General features: G+C 38.1%; 1 protein-coding gene across 1 annotated transcript in view; it reads left to right on the top strand.

Annotated features, from left to right (window-relative positions):
- PPP2R5A (protein phosphatase 2 regulatory subunit B'alpha) overlaps positions 1 to 19,227 on the top strand; it is a 42,796-nt gene that overhangs the window by 8,959 nt on the left and 14,610 nt on the right. Inside the window, 2 exon segments of the mRNA XM_039567910.1 lie at positions 8,984 to 9,180; positions 14,248 to 14,349. Coding sequence (XP_039423844.1) covers positions 8,984 to 9,180; positions 14,248 to 14,349 — 299 coding nt within the window.

Genomic DNA, 19,227 nt, shown 5'->3' with positions numbered 1-19,227 from the left:
TGTTCCCCATCTAATTTAAACATTGCACACATTGTTACTGCAACACAATTATAAAGTATCTCCTTAAATTATTTATCCCAGAAGACTTGGAAAAGCGAGAAACACTGGTGGAGCCAATTTGTGAAGTACATATTTATCCAAGGAGCTAATCCAGTACTTGTAACTTCCACAGAGATTTACACAGGAATTCAAGGGAAGAGGTGGGTTTTCCTTGTCTTTTGAGAAGTTAGATTGACTGCTTCCTCTGGCACACATTTCCTATTAAATGACTCTTCTATGCATCTCCTTCACCTTTAAAAGCTAAGTGCTAAATTAACTGCAAAATGAGTTTCTGTACTTCTGTTAAATAGTGTTTAACAGCTACACTTGGTTTCAATAAAGGGTATTTTTATATTTCACTTAGCACTAATATTGCCATGTGAAAATTACATGAGTGTTTCTTCAGTTTCTGGGAAAATAAATAAACGTGATTTGTTGACTTGCATGTTCTAGTGTGATGTCAAACTGGAGCAACTTCATCATTTTACTCAAAATTAATTTTATACTTGGATATGGTGAGGAAATGATGGGGAAGAATACAAGTTAATAGATATTTAATCTGTTAATAATGCCACACCAGATCCACTTATGGCATACTTCATAATTACCACTCAGTCATTATAAACTACCTTAATGTCAGTCAGACAGGAGTTTTGCAGTTGACTTAATCTAAAGGGAACTTAAGTTGTAAATACAGTTGCTGTCCTTCCAGACTTACAAGGTGCAAATCAATTTGATTTGGTCAAACATCAAGCAAAGTGTTTAGGTTGCTATTACTTGAAAATGTCCTGGATAATGGGTATTAAGCTGAAATTTTTACTGAGCATGTGTGGCACACAACTTTGTCACCAGCTTTTCAGCTGTCTGTGGGCCCTGGTAAAATTTGTGGACAGCACTACAGCTGTTGGGGGATAAAATAGGGAGCAGAGCTGCTCAGATTATTCTTTTAATTCTTAGGAGGGTAGGAGCGAAATGCTTTCTTGAGTCTGCCTTGTCACACCGTCAAGGGCTTTATTGCATCTTCAAAATTACATGGGAAAATCCAAAATTTTGTAGAACCATTATGCTTTGATAAACAGTATTTCTCTAAGGGCAAGTGCTTCCGTTTGTGGAAAAATCTAAATGATTTCCTGTTTTGGGAACATGGAGCACCATACCAATTGTCCCTTCTGATCTTTTTGATTTGACACTCTCAGAAGCTTGGTCTGTAGTGTCCTTCCATTTCTGTAGTCTCTTGGGTTTTGCTGGTGGTTAATTTTCCTGGCACAAGAGTGAATTACCTGGAGTAACAAATTGCTGTGTGCAGCCTCTCTGGGTGTTTTCACCTTGTGGTTCATGCAGTGTAACCTGACTTAGACTTTAAAGGGAAGACCCGTTTACATATGCAGGGCTTTACCTTGACCTTTATTTGCCCTCTTGTTAGGAGGACTTCTTGAAAGCATCTCTGTCTTACCATAACAAAAACCTTCGTTGCATTTCAATATCAAAAAAGCTGTTTGGGAGTTGTCTTTTCTGTTTGGGAAAGCAGTTTTAATTCTTGGGCCGTTGAATCACTTTCTGTAATTTTAAGTTAAAGGTGCTATCTATCCCATATTCTCATCTTTTGAGAAACAATTTCCCATTCAAGTAATTAATTACTCTCTCCTTTTCCCAATTGAATGACCTGAACTGTGCATGTGAATTCTGCGATAGGATTTATCACCCTTAAATTTAGAAGTATCTTCCTTAAAGAGGCAGATTAGTGTTTTAAATTAATTTTTAGAGGCTCTGAGTGTATTCAAAAAAAGCTTAACTCTGCCATATGATCAGTCACTAAAACTGCTTTATGGGTTTCAAATGAAGACAGCAAATACAAGTAGCAGTGTGTGTCAAAACCATGAATGAACACATTGGAGAGCATAATAGTTGACTTCTGGGTGGGAGAAAGCTTGTTTCAAGTACAAGATCAGTGGGGGGGTTATTGTTTTTTGAAAATATAGCACTTCAGCTGTGTAAGAAGTGAAACTTCTTTGCCTTTTGCAATAAATACACTATCACTCTGAACAAAACTTCATATGGTTAGCCATGTGCAAATTCTTCAGCTTCTCAGTACTTTCAAAAACAACATTGATTCAACTGTGTCAGTCCATTGAACAATTTTTTCCCCTGCTTTTCCTTGTTGTTGCATGGAACTGAATTTCAGCTAGATTCTGAACTGCTGGCGTGCTCTTGAGGTAACCTTTGTATTGTTAAACTTGTACATTTTGTTAAGGGTGACTTTAAGGTGGTTTTTGTTCCTGTTCCAATGATTGGTATGCTTGGTGAGTTTTTATTTGAAGAATCAATGGTGGTTTAAGTCTCCTTTTTTTAGAAAGTGTGGTAGAAGTAAGGTGAATTGTGGCAGGCCAAGTTACTGGAGTCTAACTTTTTAAGGACCAAAGAGGATAATTCGTATTAGTTTTTGCATCTAACTGCTTGTTGTCTTCTGTAATTAAACAGTAGGAAATAGGGCTACTAATACGAAAGCATTTCAGTGGGATACTTTCTTACTCTCTGCAGTATCTTGGTTGACTCAAATCTTAATTAAAATCAAGGGATTTAACATGGTAGTAGCTAGAGACGCTTAACTATATGATGTTATAAGAAAGCCTGGAAGACAGTAGAAACAATCTAGATAAGACACTTGCAGTTTATTGTCATTGCAAGAAGCCATGTCACAGAAATTGTGACAGATGTTGTTAGATCAGCGTGGGCTTTTCAGATTTTCTGGACTGATTTGTTGAGGTCAACTGCTGGCCACGTGGAGCAGCAGATGAGACTCTCTGAACAAACAGTGTCTTATTGGGTGGGAGACAGCTTTCCAGGAGTACTTTTTACTAAATGACTTAAAAATTATCTGTAGCCTAGACTTGTAACTAACTCTCTAAACCACAGTGCTGTATGTGAATAAAAGGAATAGTTGATTGTTGTTCTCATCTACTTCTAATGTGTGATTTCCTTCTTTTTTTCCTTCCCTGGCATGTATTACAGAATTAATCTTAAATTCAGAATATTCCAATGAGCAAAATTTCTGATTTTTTAACTATTTCAAAAGAGAATGGAGACTTATCATGTGGAGGGTGCCGCAGTGTGCAAGTCTTGCCTGGTGACCATCTGTGGAATAGTTTACTTAAAAATGGAAGTACAGTAGAAGCTCAGCTTGTTACCTTGATTGTTCCTTTGCAGTCCTGATTTCTGAAATGAAGTTAAATGTTAGTATGAGCACATGGGTCCTAGACAGGATTGACCAACTTGGCAATTCTTGGCAAGTACGTTTTTTGTTTGTATTGTGTGGTTTTTTTGTTTTGTTTTTTGTTTATCTCCTATAGGTAGTATGGATTTCCTTTCAACAATGGTTGAAAATGCCCTTTTTCTTGATTGTCTTCCAAACCTCCTTTTCTAGTGAACAAACTTACTTTTGAATAAGGAGCTGCTTAACTTTTAGGATACATAATTCTATCCTGACTCCTTTATCTGTCCTGGAAAGTCAGAGTTCTGTTTACTGACAACATGCAGAAAAATTCACTCAGCCCCTTCCAGAGTCCTAGCAACAGCTGTAGATTTTGGGGTAACAGGTACTTTGAAAATACATTCTTTGGATTCTGATTGGAGGGGGCAGAGGGGAAACCTACAACTCTGGTCTACTAAAAATAGTACTTATTCCTTAGGATGACAAAGCTTTTTTTATGTGGAAAACCTGAAGCTGTTGATGAAGACTTCCCTGGATGCCTACGGTGCTGCACAGAGGTCATCTGAGTAGCCCCATCAGTTTCACCTGGGCTGTTGAGCTACCAACAGCTGGAATTTTGGGAACTTCTCTTATGGATATATGGAGTTGCTGGGGAATGTTGTACACTACCAGTGTAGCCAAGTATACAGTATACATTTTTTTCTTTAAAAAGGAGCTTAAAGTGATTTAAAACAAAACAAAACCCCCCAAAACAACCAAACCCCACAACAAACAAAAAAAATCCAAAATGTGTTATTCTCTAAAGTGTCTAACTTTAACTGAAAAATTTTACCTGCACATTATCTCATGCCTCAATAGTTGGATGATACGGTTCCAGAGGAGATGGTAAACTAACTTAGCAGCTCACTGCAGAGAGCTTCTGCTCCCATCGCTAATCCTGTGCCTGAGCTGATGCACATCAGGCCCCTCCAGAAGCCATTTAACCTCACTAATATGACTGTGTTATTGAGTTAAAGCAGTTTTAGGAAGAGCCTGACAAGTTCCAGAGCCGGTGCTGATGGATGGATGTGACTGGAACAGAGAAGGGGAAGGGAGGAGTAAATGGGAAAGGGGGTAGCAGGGAGGGAGACCTCTCTCCTCAATCTCTTGGTCAGCCACCGAGTTTGCTGCCTGTCAGGCTTGCAGATGGAGACTTCTGAGAACATGGAAACACTCTGTGCCCTGTTGTAACATCAACTTCACCAAAACTGCGTCTCTTAACAATGCTTTAGCATGCCTGTGACATCAGCACTGACACTCATGCTAGGAGAGATCACAACAATCATGTACATGTGGGCTCTTCAGAACAAACGCAAATATTAAATTTAGGTGAAATAGGCCTCCCTGTGCTTGGTTTATGTAAATGGGGCAGAGTTTATCACACTGCCTCTTTTTCAGACTAATGGTGTCTCTGAAAGGAGCGGGCTGTACAACAACATTGAGTCTTTTAAGTTAAAAGCCCCAAAACCAGAGCTTTGGTGTCTCATAGTCCACGTGATCCTCTCTCCATGTCAGTGTTAAGGCTTTGTTCTGCTCGAGCAGATTCCTCCACCACTGGGTACAGCTGAATATAGTGCGGTAAAGATAACCAGACAGCAGAGACTAAATCCTAAACTTTGCACTGTGGAATGCAGCATAATTATGACATGATCCTTTTCATGTATTCAGTTTGTCAGGAAATTGTGTAGAAGTGTAGGGTTGTCACCAGGTTCTAAGGAGATGTGTGGTACTTTATTCCATAATACCATTGTCCTCTAAGTGCTTGAAAATGCTGTGTATGAACTGCTTTAAGTGTCTGTCAGACAAAAACTCCTCGGTTGTTTCCCTGGCCTCTGCATCTTCCTGGGGTAGCTCTTTCAGGAAAAAGTAGAAATATTTAATTAGAGAGACTTAAAAAAAATGGAAAATGTTTGCAAAGGTTTGTGAGGGTTTATTTTGTGCTGGCAGGGAAACTATGAATTTTGAACTTGTCATTTGTGTATTTGAGAGAGTTTTTGTGGATTTAGAGTCTGGTTTCTGTTGATGAATCAAGGATTATGTTAGGTTCTCTGGCTTTGTACTGAAGGTCTTAAGTAAACAATTGTGTTGAGAAAGGAGAATTATCTTTCTTTTCCTTCCAGGAGGAAGGCTGTAAACATAAGAGAGAAATATATTGCAGGAAGACATTGTTGTAGTGTGTTTGTGTCTCCAGTTATGAACCAGTGAAGTAGCTCTTATGAATTCTTTCCCTTTCCATATTTTGCTTGGGCCTTCCCCAGAAAGATTAGTCTCTTAACTCAATATTCTATGATCAGATTTGTACTGATGCCCTTACAAATCTGAAAGCATTCAATTTAGAGACAGATCTGTACAATCATACAGTTTCAGTGTTTTAAAACTTCTGCTCAGGAAGAACTTCCAAGTCATATTGCTTGCTACTTTTTGTCCTTCAATGTTGTGGCTACTGTCGGTGATGAGGGGGGTTTGTAAACAGTAGAAGTAGTCTGTGGAGAATTTAAGTATTATGAAGTGCAACAATCAAATTAAGTATTTTAATCAGGTACAAGATCTCTACTATCTATCATGGAAATGACCAGAGGGCAAGTCATGATTAAAGTGGATCACAATTTGCAATAATTCTTTTGGTGCTGGATGTTAAGCTTTTGTCTTCAGGATTTCCCATCATCATACTTGATTCAGGGTTATTTCATTGAGGCGCCCACTGTCTACTTTGAACCTAATTTATCTTCTATGGTCTTTATGGTATTTAGGGTATTTGAAGAGTAACAATTATCTTGCACTTCACATGTACGATGTAAATCTTCATAGAATATTAGATTGAAGCTAGTTCAAAAATCATGCCATGGGTTGTTCAACTACTAAAGCTAAAAGCTCCAGTGTTTATGCAGTTATGGTGGCACACTTTATTTTATTCTTAGAACTAGAATGAACTATTGTGGTATTATTTTGTTGTGGTATAAAGTTGTCTAACTTTTACTGTGTTGGGATAGTTAAAGGCAAGGCTTTGAAAAGTTAAGGACCCCGTCTGCCAAACAAATTTTCCTCAATCACTTGGTGGTTCCCATGGTACCTTTCATAACATTCCTGGGGCAAATGTGCAATGTGTCAAGCAGGGATTGAGCACATGAACACAGGTTGTGCTGGTATAACAGAACTGGCTTTCTTGTTGCCTTATTTTTTGCCATGGTTGCACATAATTTTCATCTCTTGAAGATGACTAGAGTAGTAAGTTAATAAAATAACTGTGTTTCCCCTTGTAAGTATGAAAAAAGGACATATGCTTAGAAGAAGGTACTTCCTTTGGTTTTACTTTAAAAGTTTTAATAGTAACAAAACAGATTAATGGGCAGGTTTTTCATTTGAGGAAACGTGACAAATTGAGAGAGCTCAGGTTGCTAATGAAGTGGACTGGTGATGCATGGTAGGGGAGAGATTCCCTGTTACTCTGGTGTGTAACTAAAAGTGGTTAATGCAGGAATTTATTTGGTATCCTAGGGAAGGTAATAAGTGATTTAATTATTTTGTATGAATTCTAGTTACTGGCTTTTAATCTTAAGTCAGTTTGAACCATGGTTAGAAGTATTCAGGTTTTTGAAACTTCTAGGTAAATTTTGCTTAGTGATACTTCATTTAAAATTTTTTTTTCTTAATTTTTGTAATTTTTTATCATTTAACTATATTGTATTCGCTGTGCCACACTTGTGGACCTTTGTAACTTGGAGTATAGTTGAGTTTGTAGTGAGGGAAAATAAGAGTAGGCTCGATTCCTGTGTTAGTCTGGCTCTCAGCTTGGGGCTAGTGACAAAAAAACCTGCCCTCCCTGTGTCCGATCCTTAAATTAGGCTTTTTGGATTTTATCCTCAGCATGTCACTGTTACTGCTTTGTTGCTATGATACAATACTTACTCATGCAATCCACTGTAGAATATTAGAAGATCTGAGCTGAAATGTTATGTAACTTACAAATGTTTTTACAGCTGATGTTCATTATTTTGCAGAGTGTAACAATTCATGTCTTTGTAGTTATCTGAGCAAAATAAGCATCTTGCAAGGATTTTATTCAAAAGAAAAATGGTTAAAACTGCAGAATTGACATTCAAAACTGTGAATCGTTCTTCATGAGGGAGTAGTAATTGCTGGCTTGTTCAAAAGCTCCCTGAAGTTGTTACGCTCAGCTAATAGGATCAGAACTGTCAGGTGGGGAAAGGGAACACAATACAGTATTCTGGTGCCTGAATTTCCAGGGCAGAGTGAGCAGTATGGATGACAGTGGAGGCATGTCAGTTCATTTCAGCAATTAGTTTTTGCTTATGGAAACAAAACAATTCTACCAGATAACTACTGAATATTAAACCTACTGTTGACTGTTGTTGTTCCAGCCACAAAATGAAAGGTGTTTGGTATGAAACTTGAGAAACAGGCATTCTGTTCACAGAGTGAACTGTTGAAGGTGTAGACTTGATGAAGTTTGTTTCATTAGAATGATCATAAAACATTAAAGAGAAGTGTGAGGTTTTTCATGATTTGTTCAGGTTTTAAAGTGAGACTTAAGATTTTTCAGTACTCAATTGCCTTTTTCTTTTCTGGATAATTTTTTTGGTGATGAAACAGCAGTGCTCATAGCAATACTGCAGTGAATGAATGATGCTAAGGGATGTAGTCAGGCTGTAGACAAGTCATGAAAATTCTACAGGGGAGAGCATTCTTCATTTGGAGATAAAATTGGGAATACAGTTTTTTCACCAGTGTGAGTGAAATCCCAACTGGCTGATAGATGAGGTGATGCTGTACTGCTGCAGTGGCTTTGAACGCCTACAAACAGTTAAGAACAAAAGGCACATTAAAGCAATTTTTCAGTTAATGCCATGCCTGTTTTTGTTGGGATCATGCAACTTTGGAACAGTTACAATATATTAAGGATTTATTAAATTTTCGAGGTGTAGTGCTTGATAATCCATCTCTTTTAGAGTCAATGTGAAATGCTAATGGAGGAATTTTGCTTATCAGATTAGAGGTACTGAATGCTAAAATGAAAATGCTAAGTCACAGCCAAACACATTGTCTTAATAGGCCAAAACATCTGGAAAACCCTTATATGACTGGGATTGTAATAAATTATTTAGACCAAAGCATTAAAACTCAGGATTAATCCTTTCGAAATATTGGAATTCTTTCTTCAGAGAAACATTGATCACATGATGTCAAAAGTATGTGAAGCATTTTGCATTGGGGTAAAAAGACAAGGTTCCTTCAAAGCAGATTTTACAGCTTTTAAGCAGGTTACATAATAAAGGATTAGGGAACAGAATGAGACAAATCGGATGAATGAAAGGTTAGTACGATGCACTGCTTCTGGATATGACTTTTGGTGAGGGAGAGATGGGACTCATTAATGTCTGTATTTCAAATAAAGTTAATTCAGGAACTCATTGTTGGTAAATATATTTACTGCCGTGTCTTTGTCCATTATTTCTTTCATGTACCAAAAGTTGGGAATGGCGGGTGTTCCATTCCAACAGATATTTTCAGTTTTGACAAAATTGCTTAATTTGCTATTAGTTTGCTGACTATGAAGCACACCATTCCACATAAAAAAACAAGTCATAGCTATGCAAATTCCTGTCAACAAAATAGACTTAGAAATCCTGTGTTTGCTTCTACAGACTTCAGTGTTTGGGTTTTTGTTTTCTTTTATAGATGCCACCTTCAATGAACAGCAGGATCTTTTCTGTCAGAAGTTGCAACAGTGTTGTGTGCTCTTTGACTTCATGGACTCTGTTTCAGACCTGAAAAGCAAAGAAATCAAGAGAGCAACACTGAATGAACTGGTTGAATATGTTTCAACAAATCGTGGAGTGATTGTTGAATCAGCTTATGCTGACATAGTGAAAATGGTAAGTAGAATGCTCTTGTTACAGTTCGAATTTTAATAAAATATCTTAATCAGTTTATTACTTTAATGGCGTTTAACTCAGAATTGTGGTTGGTTTTTCTGCTTATACAATATAATATAATTTGTTAATGATAACTTGGCTTAGAAAGGCTTGTAAAAACAAACAACTTTCAAGTTTTAATTACTAGCTGAAACATGATGCATTCAGGTTAATTAAAATGAAAGAACCAGTACACTGCAGATACTTGCAGTTTGGATAAGCTTTAAAGTTTTTCTCTTTCAGCAAATGGCAATATTTCAGTGCTGCCTATCTTTATTTACTAGTGGCAATGGAGAGTTAGGCTGAAGTTTTCTGGTAGTGATTGCTGCAGGTACTGGTGACAGCAGAAAGGTTTATAGTATAAGAAAGCAACTCTGCTTTGTAAATACTTTATATGACTGTTTGTTATTATTTTGGCCCTGGAGAGCTGTGCTAGAGTAGCCTAAGTGGTTTACTGAGGTTATAAACTGTAGGATGACTTGTCCCATGCAATTTCTACTAATGGCTAATGAACAAAATATTTGTGGTTGTTATCTGCTGACTTTCCCAGGTGTTTATGTGCATTTTAAAATGCTGCTTAAGTAATGGTTTTGATCTGCCTGTATTCTGTGTACAGGGAACGCAACTGAAGGACACTTGAGAATAATCTGAAATTGGTTTTTTTCTTCCTAGAAATGTGAAATGTAAAAAGAATGGCTTTAGTGCCTATGAATTTATGCTAATGGTTCTCTAAACTTTGGTGAAGTTTACGTAGATAAAATGCTGACTTTAAAAGAGCTCTCCAGAACGTAAGCAGAGCAGTTCAAATACACAGCCTACAGCGTGTGTAGTTCTCTGTACAGTACAAGCTAGTTTGTTCTTAAGGTTTGTTTTGTTTGTTGTTTGGTGGTTTGTTTGTTGTTTGGTTGGGGTTTTCTTTTGGGCAGCTGATAGGGAAGATCAGATCTTTAATGTAAATAACCGTGGAAGTTTTGCCATTATACTGAAGGGCTAGGATTATTGGAACCCCTTTAATCATTTTGGCTGTTTCAGCAGATGCTTATTAAGTTTTGCAAAAAAATCTGGGGACACTGGGGGTTTTTGTATAGTTTTGTTTTTTAAAGGACTTGGTTTTCTGTCCTAAATATTTTTTGTGTAAGAAAATAAAGGACAATGTATGTTCACCTCTTCTTAGGCTTTTTTTTTCTTGCTGCTGGTGGCAGCAAGCCTGAATCCTTGCAGTATTTTCTTATTCTGTGTGCCCTCTGTAGCCCCTTGTTAGGAGAAAGAATATACTAACTAGCCCATAGTACTTGTTGAAGGGAGGTTTTCTTTTATATGGGAGTTGTTTTCTTTTCTTGGAGATAAGGTGGTGTTGAGCTGGTCTTTTGAGGTTTTTGTTGTTGTGCAAATGATTGGCTTCTGTGGATGCTTGTTTTTCCTTCCATAACAAATTTCCATCTCCTTTTCTCCCCTAAAATGACAGAAAGTGAAGAAGCTCAGTGAGAGCTTTAAATGCTCAGTGAGAGCTTTTTGAGAGCTTGAGACAAAAGATCCTTCCAAGCTTGAATAGTATTTCTAATCTCCCTGGCAACTGGCAGCAGAAAAGGCCTCTGCTGTAAATTAGGACGAAGTACCAGCTTTCAGAAAAAAATCTGCATGGGTCTGTTTCTCCCTCCAGATAACACCTGTGTCAGGCTTGAGGCCTGTCTTGGTAGCAAAACTTGTATGAGATTGAATAGTTACGGTTTCACTTTTGTTTTGTTTGGGTTTGAAGTTTTTAGGCTGTTCGGTGTTCCTACATTAAAAGAAAAAAAAACATTTGGGTTTTACTGCAGAGTTTGAAGGATCGTGTTTTTGAGATAAAAAAAATAGAAGTGGCCTTAATGAAACCCAGCTATCATCTGGCTGGTAGTAGAGGATAGGCAGACTAAAAAATTCCCTGAAAAAAACAGAGTGGCATCAGTGGCAAAAGCAGAGACAATCTCTTTCCAATGCCCCTTGTCTTTCCCTAGGCCTGGGACACCTTTCCTCCAGCTTGCAGAGGAAACAACCTCAGGTTTCAAACAGGTTTCCTTGGAGTCGCCTGAGCCATGGGGAGGCTAAGTCAACAATGCCTTAGAGATAGCAGGAGGGGAAATAAAATGTTGTTTCTGACTAGTGCATAGGCAAGGTCTGTGCAGGTGAGGAGGTCTCTGGTATTCCTTTCCTTCACTGGTCTCTGTTGCCAGGATAGCTGCTGGGCCAGTACCACACAGGCTCCTGCTCTGCTTGGATCCTGAGGCAGGGAGCTTGAAATGATACAATTTCAAGCCACTGAGGATGGAACAACATCATTAAAAAAAGTCTTTGTTTAAACGGATGTGCAGGGCACACTGTAGGTTATTTTTTTGGTGCCCTGGGCAACCTGATTTTCTTTCAGCTGAGGAGGAGTTTTGCTTACAAATAGTTTTGAAGGTGTAGCACAGCAGTCAGTGCACCTCTGTTCTAGGTCATCTGAAACTAGTGTCTTCTCTGGAAATTCTCTGTTAAAAGCACTCTGAAGCTAACAGGAAATTAAGGTTTGGCACTGCGAATATTTTAAGTTTTAAAACTTCCTGGGAAATTAGAAAGTTCTACTTTTTATCAGTTTGGGGAGCGTAACAGAAATGTCTCTTCAGTACACGTTACTCTTCATCTCCTTGTGCCTGTCAACCTCGCCTTGTTCCCCAGCAGCATATAAAACTTCAGTGTAATGAGATTATCCTAACAGGCTGTATGAGTTGTGAATTCAGAATTTAAAAGAAATCAGGTATTCTCAATCTGTACACTCAGAAATTGGAATTGAACTTAGTATCTTTCACATGTTTAGCTGAAGTGTACAGACAATAGGGGATTTTTTTCTGTTTTGTTTTAATAAAATATAATTGCTGAATGTCAGTCTATTAACTGGCACATTTTTGGAAAACTGAGATTTAATTTAGAAAGCTGATGATGGATTTATCTGGAAATCTATCCAGCTTTAAAAACCTTTTATGATTTGTGTTTCTGAAATCACAGTTTTGGGATAAGACACCAAAGAAAGAAAAAGAATGATTTAAATAATAGAAGAGGATATAGAGAAAAATTTGCAAAAATGTTGCAAACATAATAAAGTAAATAAACTTTTTTGGGGTGAGACAGGCTAGTACATGAAAAGGGTGCAAGGTTTATTTTAAGTTTCATATATTCTCAGGAGATGACTAATGCTAGCGGCAGTACTGAATACTCTGAAAATCATGCAATTGGTTTTCCAAAGGCCTGGCTGAGAGGCTTGCTAATTGTTTCTGCTACAGAAGTGTATTTAGTACTTATTACCTTTGTTTTGGACATGAAACTGACTCACTACTCTGAGGTTCTGTGCTGAAGGCTGATCAGCTCAGTTCAGCAAGATGCATGTAGAAAGAAAAAGAAGCGTTTTCAAGAGATGTTACCAGAGCACTTGCAAGCAGAGGTAGAACATTCTCTGTAAGAGACTGATTCATGTGCTGGAGGGTTTTATTGAACACCTAGTAAGAGCAGAGAAAACAAGTAAGAGAACCAGGATTGCAATGTTGGGTTTTGAGCTTGATTAATGTTCTCTGACTCCTATTTCCCCGTCCTCTCCCCCCCAGCCTTTTGTTCTTGAACTTTGGAATCCCAAGTCCCTTGTGTTTACAACATTAAAGGGCAACTGTACTGTTTCTCATGGGGTTTTTTGTTTGTTTGTTTCGGTGGCTTTGTTTGGTTTGGGGTTTTGGTTTTTTTTTTTTTTGTTATTTTTCCTGTGCATTAAGCTTGGAGACAGCTGTAGTGCCCATCCCTACAGAACATCATTGCCCTTCCAGTCCAGGACAGCAGCACCACAGCTTTGCTGTGTCCCAGCAGGAGACAGTGACAGGACACAGAACGAAGGGCATAGGAGGAAATGAAAAGTCATTTTATGCAACAGCTGTGTATCTTGTTTAATGAGGCAGCTGATTCTTCTGTGCAGAGCCAGCTGGTGACTTCAGGATCTTTCTGAAGTCCTTCTGCAAGGTTCTTCAAACACCTTGGAGACTCCATGGAATATGTGCAGGAGGATTTTCTGCAAACTGTCAGTTTATTTTGTGTTTAGTAGGCTTGAGTGATAAGCAGCTACTTGAAACAGATTTGATCAAAAAGACTAAAAGAGTGTAAAAGGTGATTGGAAAAATTGGGTTAAACTTGTTCCTGAAAGAATGGCAGAAAATGCAGAAATGAAATGAACTTCATGTTCTCTTTTGTTCGTGCTAGAGATTTAAATCCAGTACATTATATCTGGTGCAAGAGATGACATTTTTCCTTTGACATCTGAATGGTCTTCTATCCAGACTTTAATATACTTCAAAAATCCCTGAAGAAACCTTTTTTAAACTTGTCCTTTTGAAATTGATTTGATGAGACTGTATCATACTAAAAGTAACTTAGAGTAACTTCGAGAAAAAATAGCTACGGTGTGAAATGGAAAAGGTAGAATGGTTACATGTTTCTAACTTCCCAAAACCTTGAAACATCTTGAAACTTTCAAAGGTGAAAAGTGAAAAATGTAAACAGAAATATCCCGAAATCAAGTAAAGTGAAGAACTTTAGAATAAGATATGTTTTTGGGATTGTCTGCCTTACATGTGGAGAGAGATCTCTTTAAATCATAATTGGTTAGTTATATTTTATTTGTGGTCTTATTAAAAAGAGCTCTTGGTGTCACATAGTTAAAAGTTGTTTTTTATAGGGAAGCTGAATTTTTTTTTAACTTCTGTAGTTTCAGGGAAAATTTTAGAATATGACCATGTCTGGCCACAAGCTTCTAAAGCAGTTGAGACAAAAGTTACTTTCTTATTTTCACTGACCTGTTTCAGACTTCTGGCTGCTTGCATTTTGCAGTTTTGAAAAAATGAAGGAGTGATTTATTATGTTACTTCTTTTAGATGGTTTTGTTTCATTTGATTCTAGGATAAATGCAGTACCTTACTGCATGTGATCTGTGGAAGCATAAACAGTGATACAATTAATTTTTTTTTTTTTTGCTTGCAGATTAGTTCTAATATTTTCAGAACACTTCCACCTAGTGATAACCCAGATTTTGATCCAGAAGAAGATGAACCAACTCTTGAAGCCTCATGGCCCCACATACAGGTGTGTGATTTCTTCACTTTCAAGCCTTCTTGTATGGCAAGAAATGTGGATTCTTCAGTCATTTTGTGCCTTTGTTAAGAACATAAAAATTGCTTTTATAGTACAATTGAGTTTTTATACTTGAGAGGGGAAAAAAGGTGGTGCTTTTTTTAGCGTGTATAAATATGGCTGAATGTTAACTCTTCTAAATGGCTTAAATACTATTTTTTAAACAGAGGGATTGCACTGTTAAATTGTGGTGTATGTATGAAAATTGTGAGTATTTTAGGTAATTATGTTCTTCACCTAAGAGGTTTGTTTTGTGCAACTGAGCAACTTTTTAGTGTAGGTTTAATAAAATATAAGTTAATATTAGCAGTTCAGTTTCTCATGATAATTACAAAAAATGGAGTACTAGCCTTTATTTGTCCTTTGAGCAAATAGAAATCCCCTCCTTCTTCCCACCCTTTTCCCTCCCTCCATGCAAAAACTTTACAATATCCTCGTTGTTTGGTAACAGTTGCGTGGTTATTCCATTGTTGCACTCCTGTGGCAAGCTCGTGGTTTTTGTAGCACTGCTGTATCAATCACATGATTGACTTGGAATGCTGCTGAATTTTATTTTATTTTCAGTTAGCTCCTAGAAGTTGTCATTGTACAAGCACGTATCTCGGGTATCAGCTCATTGCTGATTTATGTAAGTAGTGTCTGTTAAAGAGAAGTTAAGTAGCAACTCCTTGCCGTGGGTAGAAGATTAAGCTGCTGCACATCTGCATACCATTTGCTCTCTCCTCTCAAGAGCTAAAATGCTACCCTGCCCCTATAATATTTCCAATGCATCAACAAATGCTCTTATTTAAAAACTGGGCTTCTAATACTGAGTATAAAAAGTACGTCTTCAGCATAGCATTTGAGATTTAAACCAAACAAGAATCAAGTTACCACAGAAAATAGCTCTGTGGGTTAAAGGCTGTGATCATTATTTTCTTACATATGGCTGATTCTAATTCATAGCAGAAATGGCTGTAACTGAACTAGATGAGAGGCTTGATTTTGTTGGGTGGGAGGGTGCAAGGGCTAAGCAAGTGTCTCCTGTGGTCAGTAGCAGCGCCATCTGACTTCTAAATACCTGTGTCTCAGAGATAAAATTTGTAAATGCTAGCTTAGTTCACTTTAGGTCATAATTAAACTCTAGTCTTGTTCATAGAAAAAGACCTGTGCATTTTGTGATCAGTTCACTTGTGGCTTTTGCTTGCCTGAGAGGAATTGAAAGAGGTTTGTAGCCTGTGGTATTACTTGAAATTTTATTTTCAGGTTTTTTCCTTGCTGTTTTCTAAGGGAGTTTTTGTCAGGCTGTCTGGTCACTGATTGTGGATTTCCCCCTCCCGTGTCTCTTGTTCATCCTGTCTTGGGAATAGATCACTCCTTGCAGCCCAATGGAAACAGTTTGTGTTTCCCACTCTGTCCTTTTACAGTTCGTGTGCTACTGGACCATAGAAGACTGAGTTGGCTAACTTGCTAATTGCCCTTCAGGAGCACAAAGCTGCTGGAAATGTCAGATTTTGTGCGTGGAAGAAAGGCTGTACACAACCGTTCTCCTCCCCAGCAAAATATACTATTATTTTTGGCATAGTCTAAAGGACTGCTTAAGGAGGGAAGATGTGGATGCTTTGCTGGCTGTGATTTGTGACTGATGAATTACAAACAAATTCCAAGTTCTATCCTGATCTGGCAGTCAGGTAGCCAGTTTTCTCAGAGAGGAAAGAAAAAAATCTGAATCTCTACTCCTTTCTGCCTGAATCTGTTGACATAATTGCTTAGTAAGTTACCAGTGTGTGTAGCCGCAACAAAAGACTGCAGACCTTCAGTAAAGTGAGTGGCACTTGAAAGATGTTGCTTTAAAGCAGCGCTCAAGGTGGTTTGTAACTGCCAAACTAGGTCGAACAGGTTGGCATTTAAAGCCACTGTGTATTTTGAAGCTTAGGGAGTTGCAGAGTTGGCAGAATTGGTAGTTTAAAGTAAAAATATTCTAGTGGTCTCTGCAAGATTGAATCACTAAAGCATTAGGAGTTGTATTTCATAGCTCTTCAACCCAAGCAGACCAGTTTTGAAAACAAAAACTACTAAATCCAACATCTCTCCCCTGATTTAGTATTTCCAATAGTAAAGCTTCTATTAAACTCAAGTTGAGCATGCCTGTCTCTTTGGGTAGGATCTGTTGTGGCCAGAATCTGTTCTGGTGCCCTAGTTTGATTGTTGTTGTTGTTATGCTTTTAAGTTTGCAAACATTAGCATACAGGAGAACCCAGAGCTCATTTACCCAGAAATGGCCACTGCAACTTGCTTCCTGAAATGGCCTGGATAGAGGGGCTTTCATGTATTTCCCAAGGCTCACAAGGATTTCCAAAGTTATTTGATACCCAGTTGATATCCTGAATTTAATCTTGGACAGCTTGTAACAAGATGGTGCAGCATTGTGCTTTTCGCTTAGTTCTTCTGCTTGATGTCTATTGCAGTCACTGTATCTGTTTATGGAAAGAAGCCCTAATTATCCTTCCTCCCCTGTCCTTTAGGGAAAACAAACTATACCAATCTAGTGTTCACTCTTAAAAAGTGCTCTATCCCATGACAATTCTAGTGGCTCTTTCTCTGTCTCCTTTCAGGTTTTAATAAATTCCCTCAAGCATGTGTAGGACTGTACATCTCTGTCTGTGCTGTCAGTATCTTCCTGGAATATCCTAGGATTTCATCTGTCACTTCCATAGCTTCATTGTGAGGATGGATCTTAGTCATCCTATGGTTAACCCTTTCTCAGCTTAAGGGCTTGCAAATGCTTAGCAGAGCTTTTTCTTGGAACTCCAACTGTGACTTTGCAATCCTTGAGTTTCATCCTGTATTTATTCTTCTAGGGCTTCAGGGTCAACTTGTCCTTTCTTGTTGGTAACATGACATACTTCTCTTTTTTTCTATTTTCCCCCCTGGTGGTAGCTTCCAATATTGTTGCATTGTCTAAGCAGTTATTGCACATGGCTGTTCTTTGCTGTTGTCACTGACAGAAGTATTTCATATAGGAATTTATTACAGAAATCTTGAATTAAATTCCAAAATTAATCCCTATGATGCTGTGCTATATAACTTCCCTCTGGCCATATGTTGCCCATTTCTACAGGAATCTATCTAGTTGCTAGTTTGAAAAAGATCAGTAGAATCAGAATGTTTTAGATTGGAAGAGACCTTTAAAAATCACCTTAGTCCAAGCCCCCTGCAATGAGAAGAGACAGGGTACATGAGATCAGGTTGCTCAGCTTTGTGCCATCTGCAGACTTGCTGAGGGTGCTCTCAGCTCCACTGTCTGTGTCATTGATGAAGGTATTAAACAGTCATGGTTGAGCTCTTTCTAAGACAGAGGATGGTGTAAGGTAACATTTAAAATTCTATTATTGGCTTGTCTACTAAGGTGCCAAGAGGATGGTGCCAGACTCTCCTCAGTGGTGCCCAGTGACAGGACAGGGAGTAATGGCCATACACTGAAACACAAGATGAGGAAGAACTTCTTTACACTGAGGGTGGCAGAGCACTGAACAGGCTGCCCAGGAAGGTCATGGAGTCTCTCTCTGGAGACATTCAAACCCCACCTGTTCCTATGTCACCTGCTCGAGGTGAATCTGCCTTGGCAGGGGCGTTGGGCTAGGTGATTTCCAGAGATCCCTCCCAACCCTAACAATTCTGGTTTTCTATGTAAACTGCTGATATGAAAAGCTCTTCTTCAGAGGGGGAGCAAGTGAAGGGTAACTTGTGTTTCTGAGCTTCTGCTTTGCAGATACAACACACCCTCCTTGAGGCTATGCATAAGTAACTGTCAGTTCAAATGTTCTACATGAAAGTACTTACTGTCATGCATTTCTCTCAAGTGAGGTTCCTAATTATAATTACGAATTACTCAGGTGTTGGCTCTCAGTTTAGTTAAGTACTCAGGGTGGTAATAGTTGAAATTCGTGCCTGTGAGTATGAGCACAGCTCTGCGTGGGTTTTATTTGGAAACACAGTCAGTGATGGCATTATGTACCTAAATTGCATTTTAGTATTATTTCCATTATATTCCATATAATTAAACAACTAATCAGTTGTTTAATTATATGGAATTATGAAATAGTCATTGAGAACATAAACAGCTCTGAATGTAATCTAAACACAAGGCCTCTTTCCTCTCGGTTGTGTCTTAGTTAAGAGATGCCCTCTGGGTATTTTATAACCTGCCATTGTTATGGAAGTACAGTATTTTATCTTGGACTTTTGATAAGCCCCAAAATATGGGACTTGTGCTCTGGCCTCTTCATGCCACTCTCTGTTACCCAGGCCCTCGGTAGCTCTATCTTCTGTCAGAATTTTTATCTGTGGGCATTGTGGGATTGTAGCAAATGGGAACTTGAACTAAATAGAAATAACATGCTACAAGCCATAATGGATATTATAATTGAGTTTCCAGGATATAGAAGCCTAATTTTAATCCAAACTCTTTCAGTTTCTGTGAATTCATTCAGCTGCTTTAATATGACTTTCCATTTTCAGAGTTTTCAGTCAAAACTTAATTTCAGGAACACTTAGTAGCATCTCTTTGAGGAATTATGTAATGTTAGAGCACTTAATTTTACTGAGTGCTGCTAAATGTTTGGTAGCTTACTTCTCGATAATAAATTCTTAACATGGCAGGAACGTAACATTCAGAACTTGGTTTTTGTCCACTAGTGATATTTTCATTTGACTCTTCTGGGAATTAAACTGTTCTATGTACTTAATGTAATTCTTTCAGCAAATTCCAGTAGAGGCTGTGGTTAAGCAGTGATGTGTTAGGCTTTGATTCAGTTTTTTTAGTTTTTGAGCATGTGAATAGTCCCACTG

This window comes from Corvus cornix, chromosome 3 (genome assembly GCF_000738735.6).
Source record: "Corvus cornix cornix isolate S_Up_H32 chromosome 3, ASM73873v5, whole genome shotgun sequence".
Taxonomy (NCBI): domain Eukaryota; kingdom Metazoa; phylum Chordata; class Aves; order Passeriformes; family Corvidae; genus Corvus; species Corvus cornix.
The sequence above is the reverse complement of the archived record's forward strand: the minus strand, read 5'-3'. Positions and strand labels throughout refer to the sequence as shown.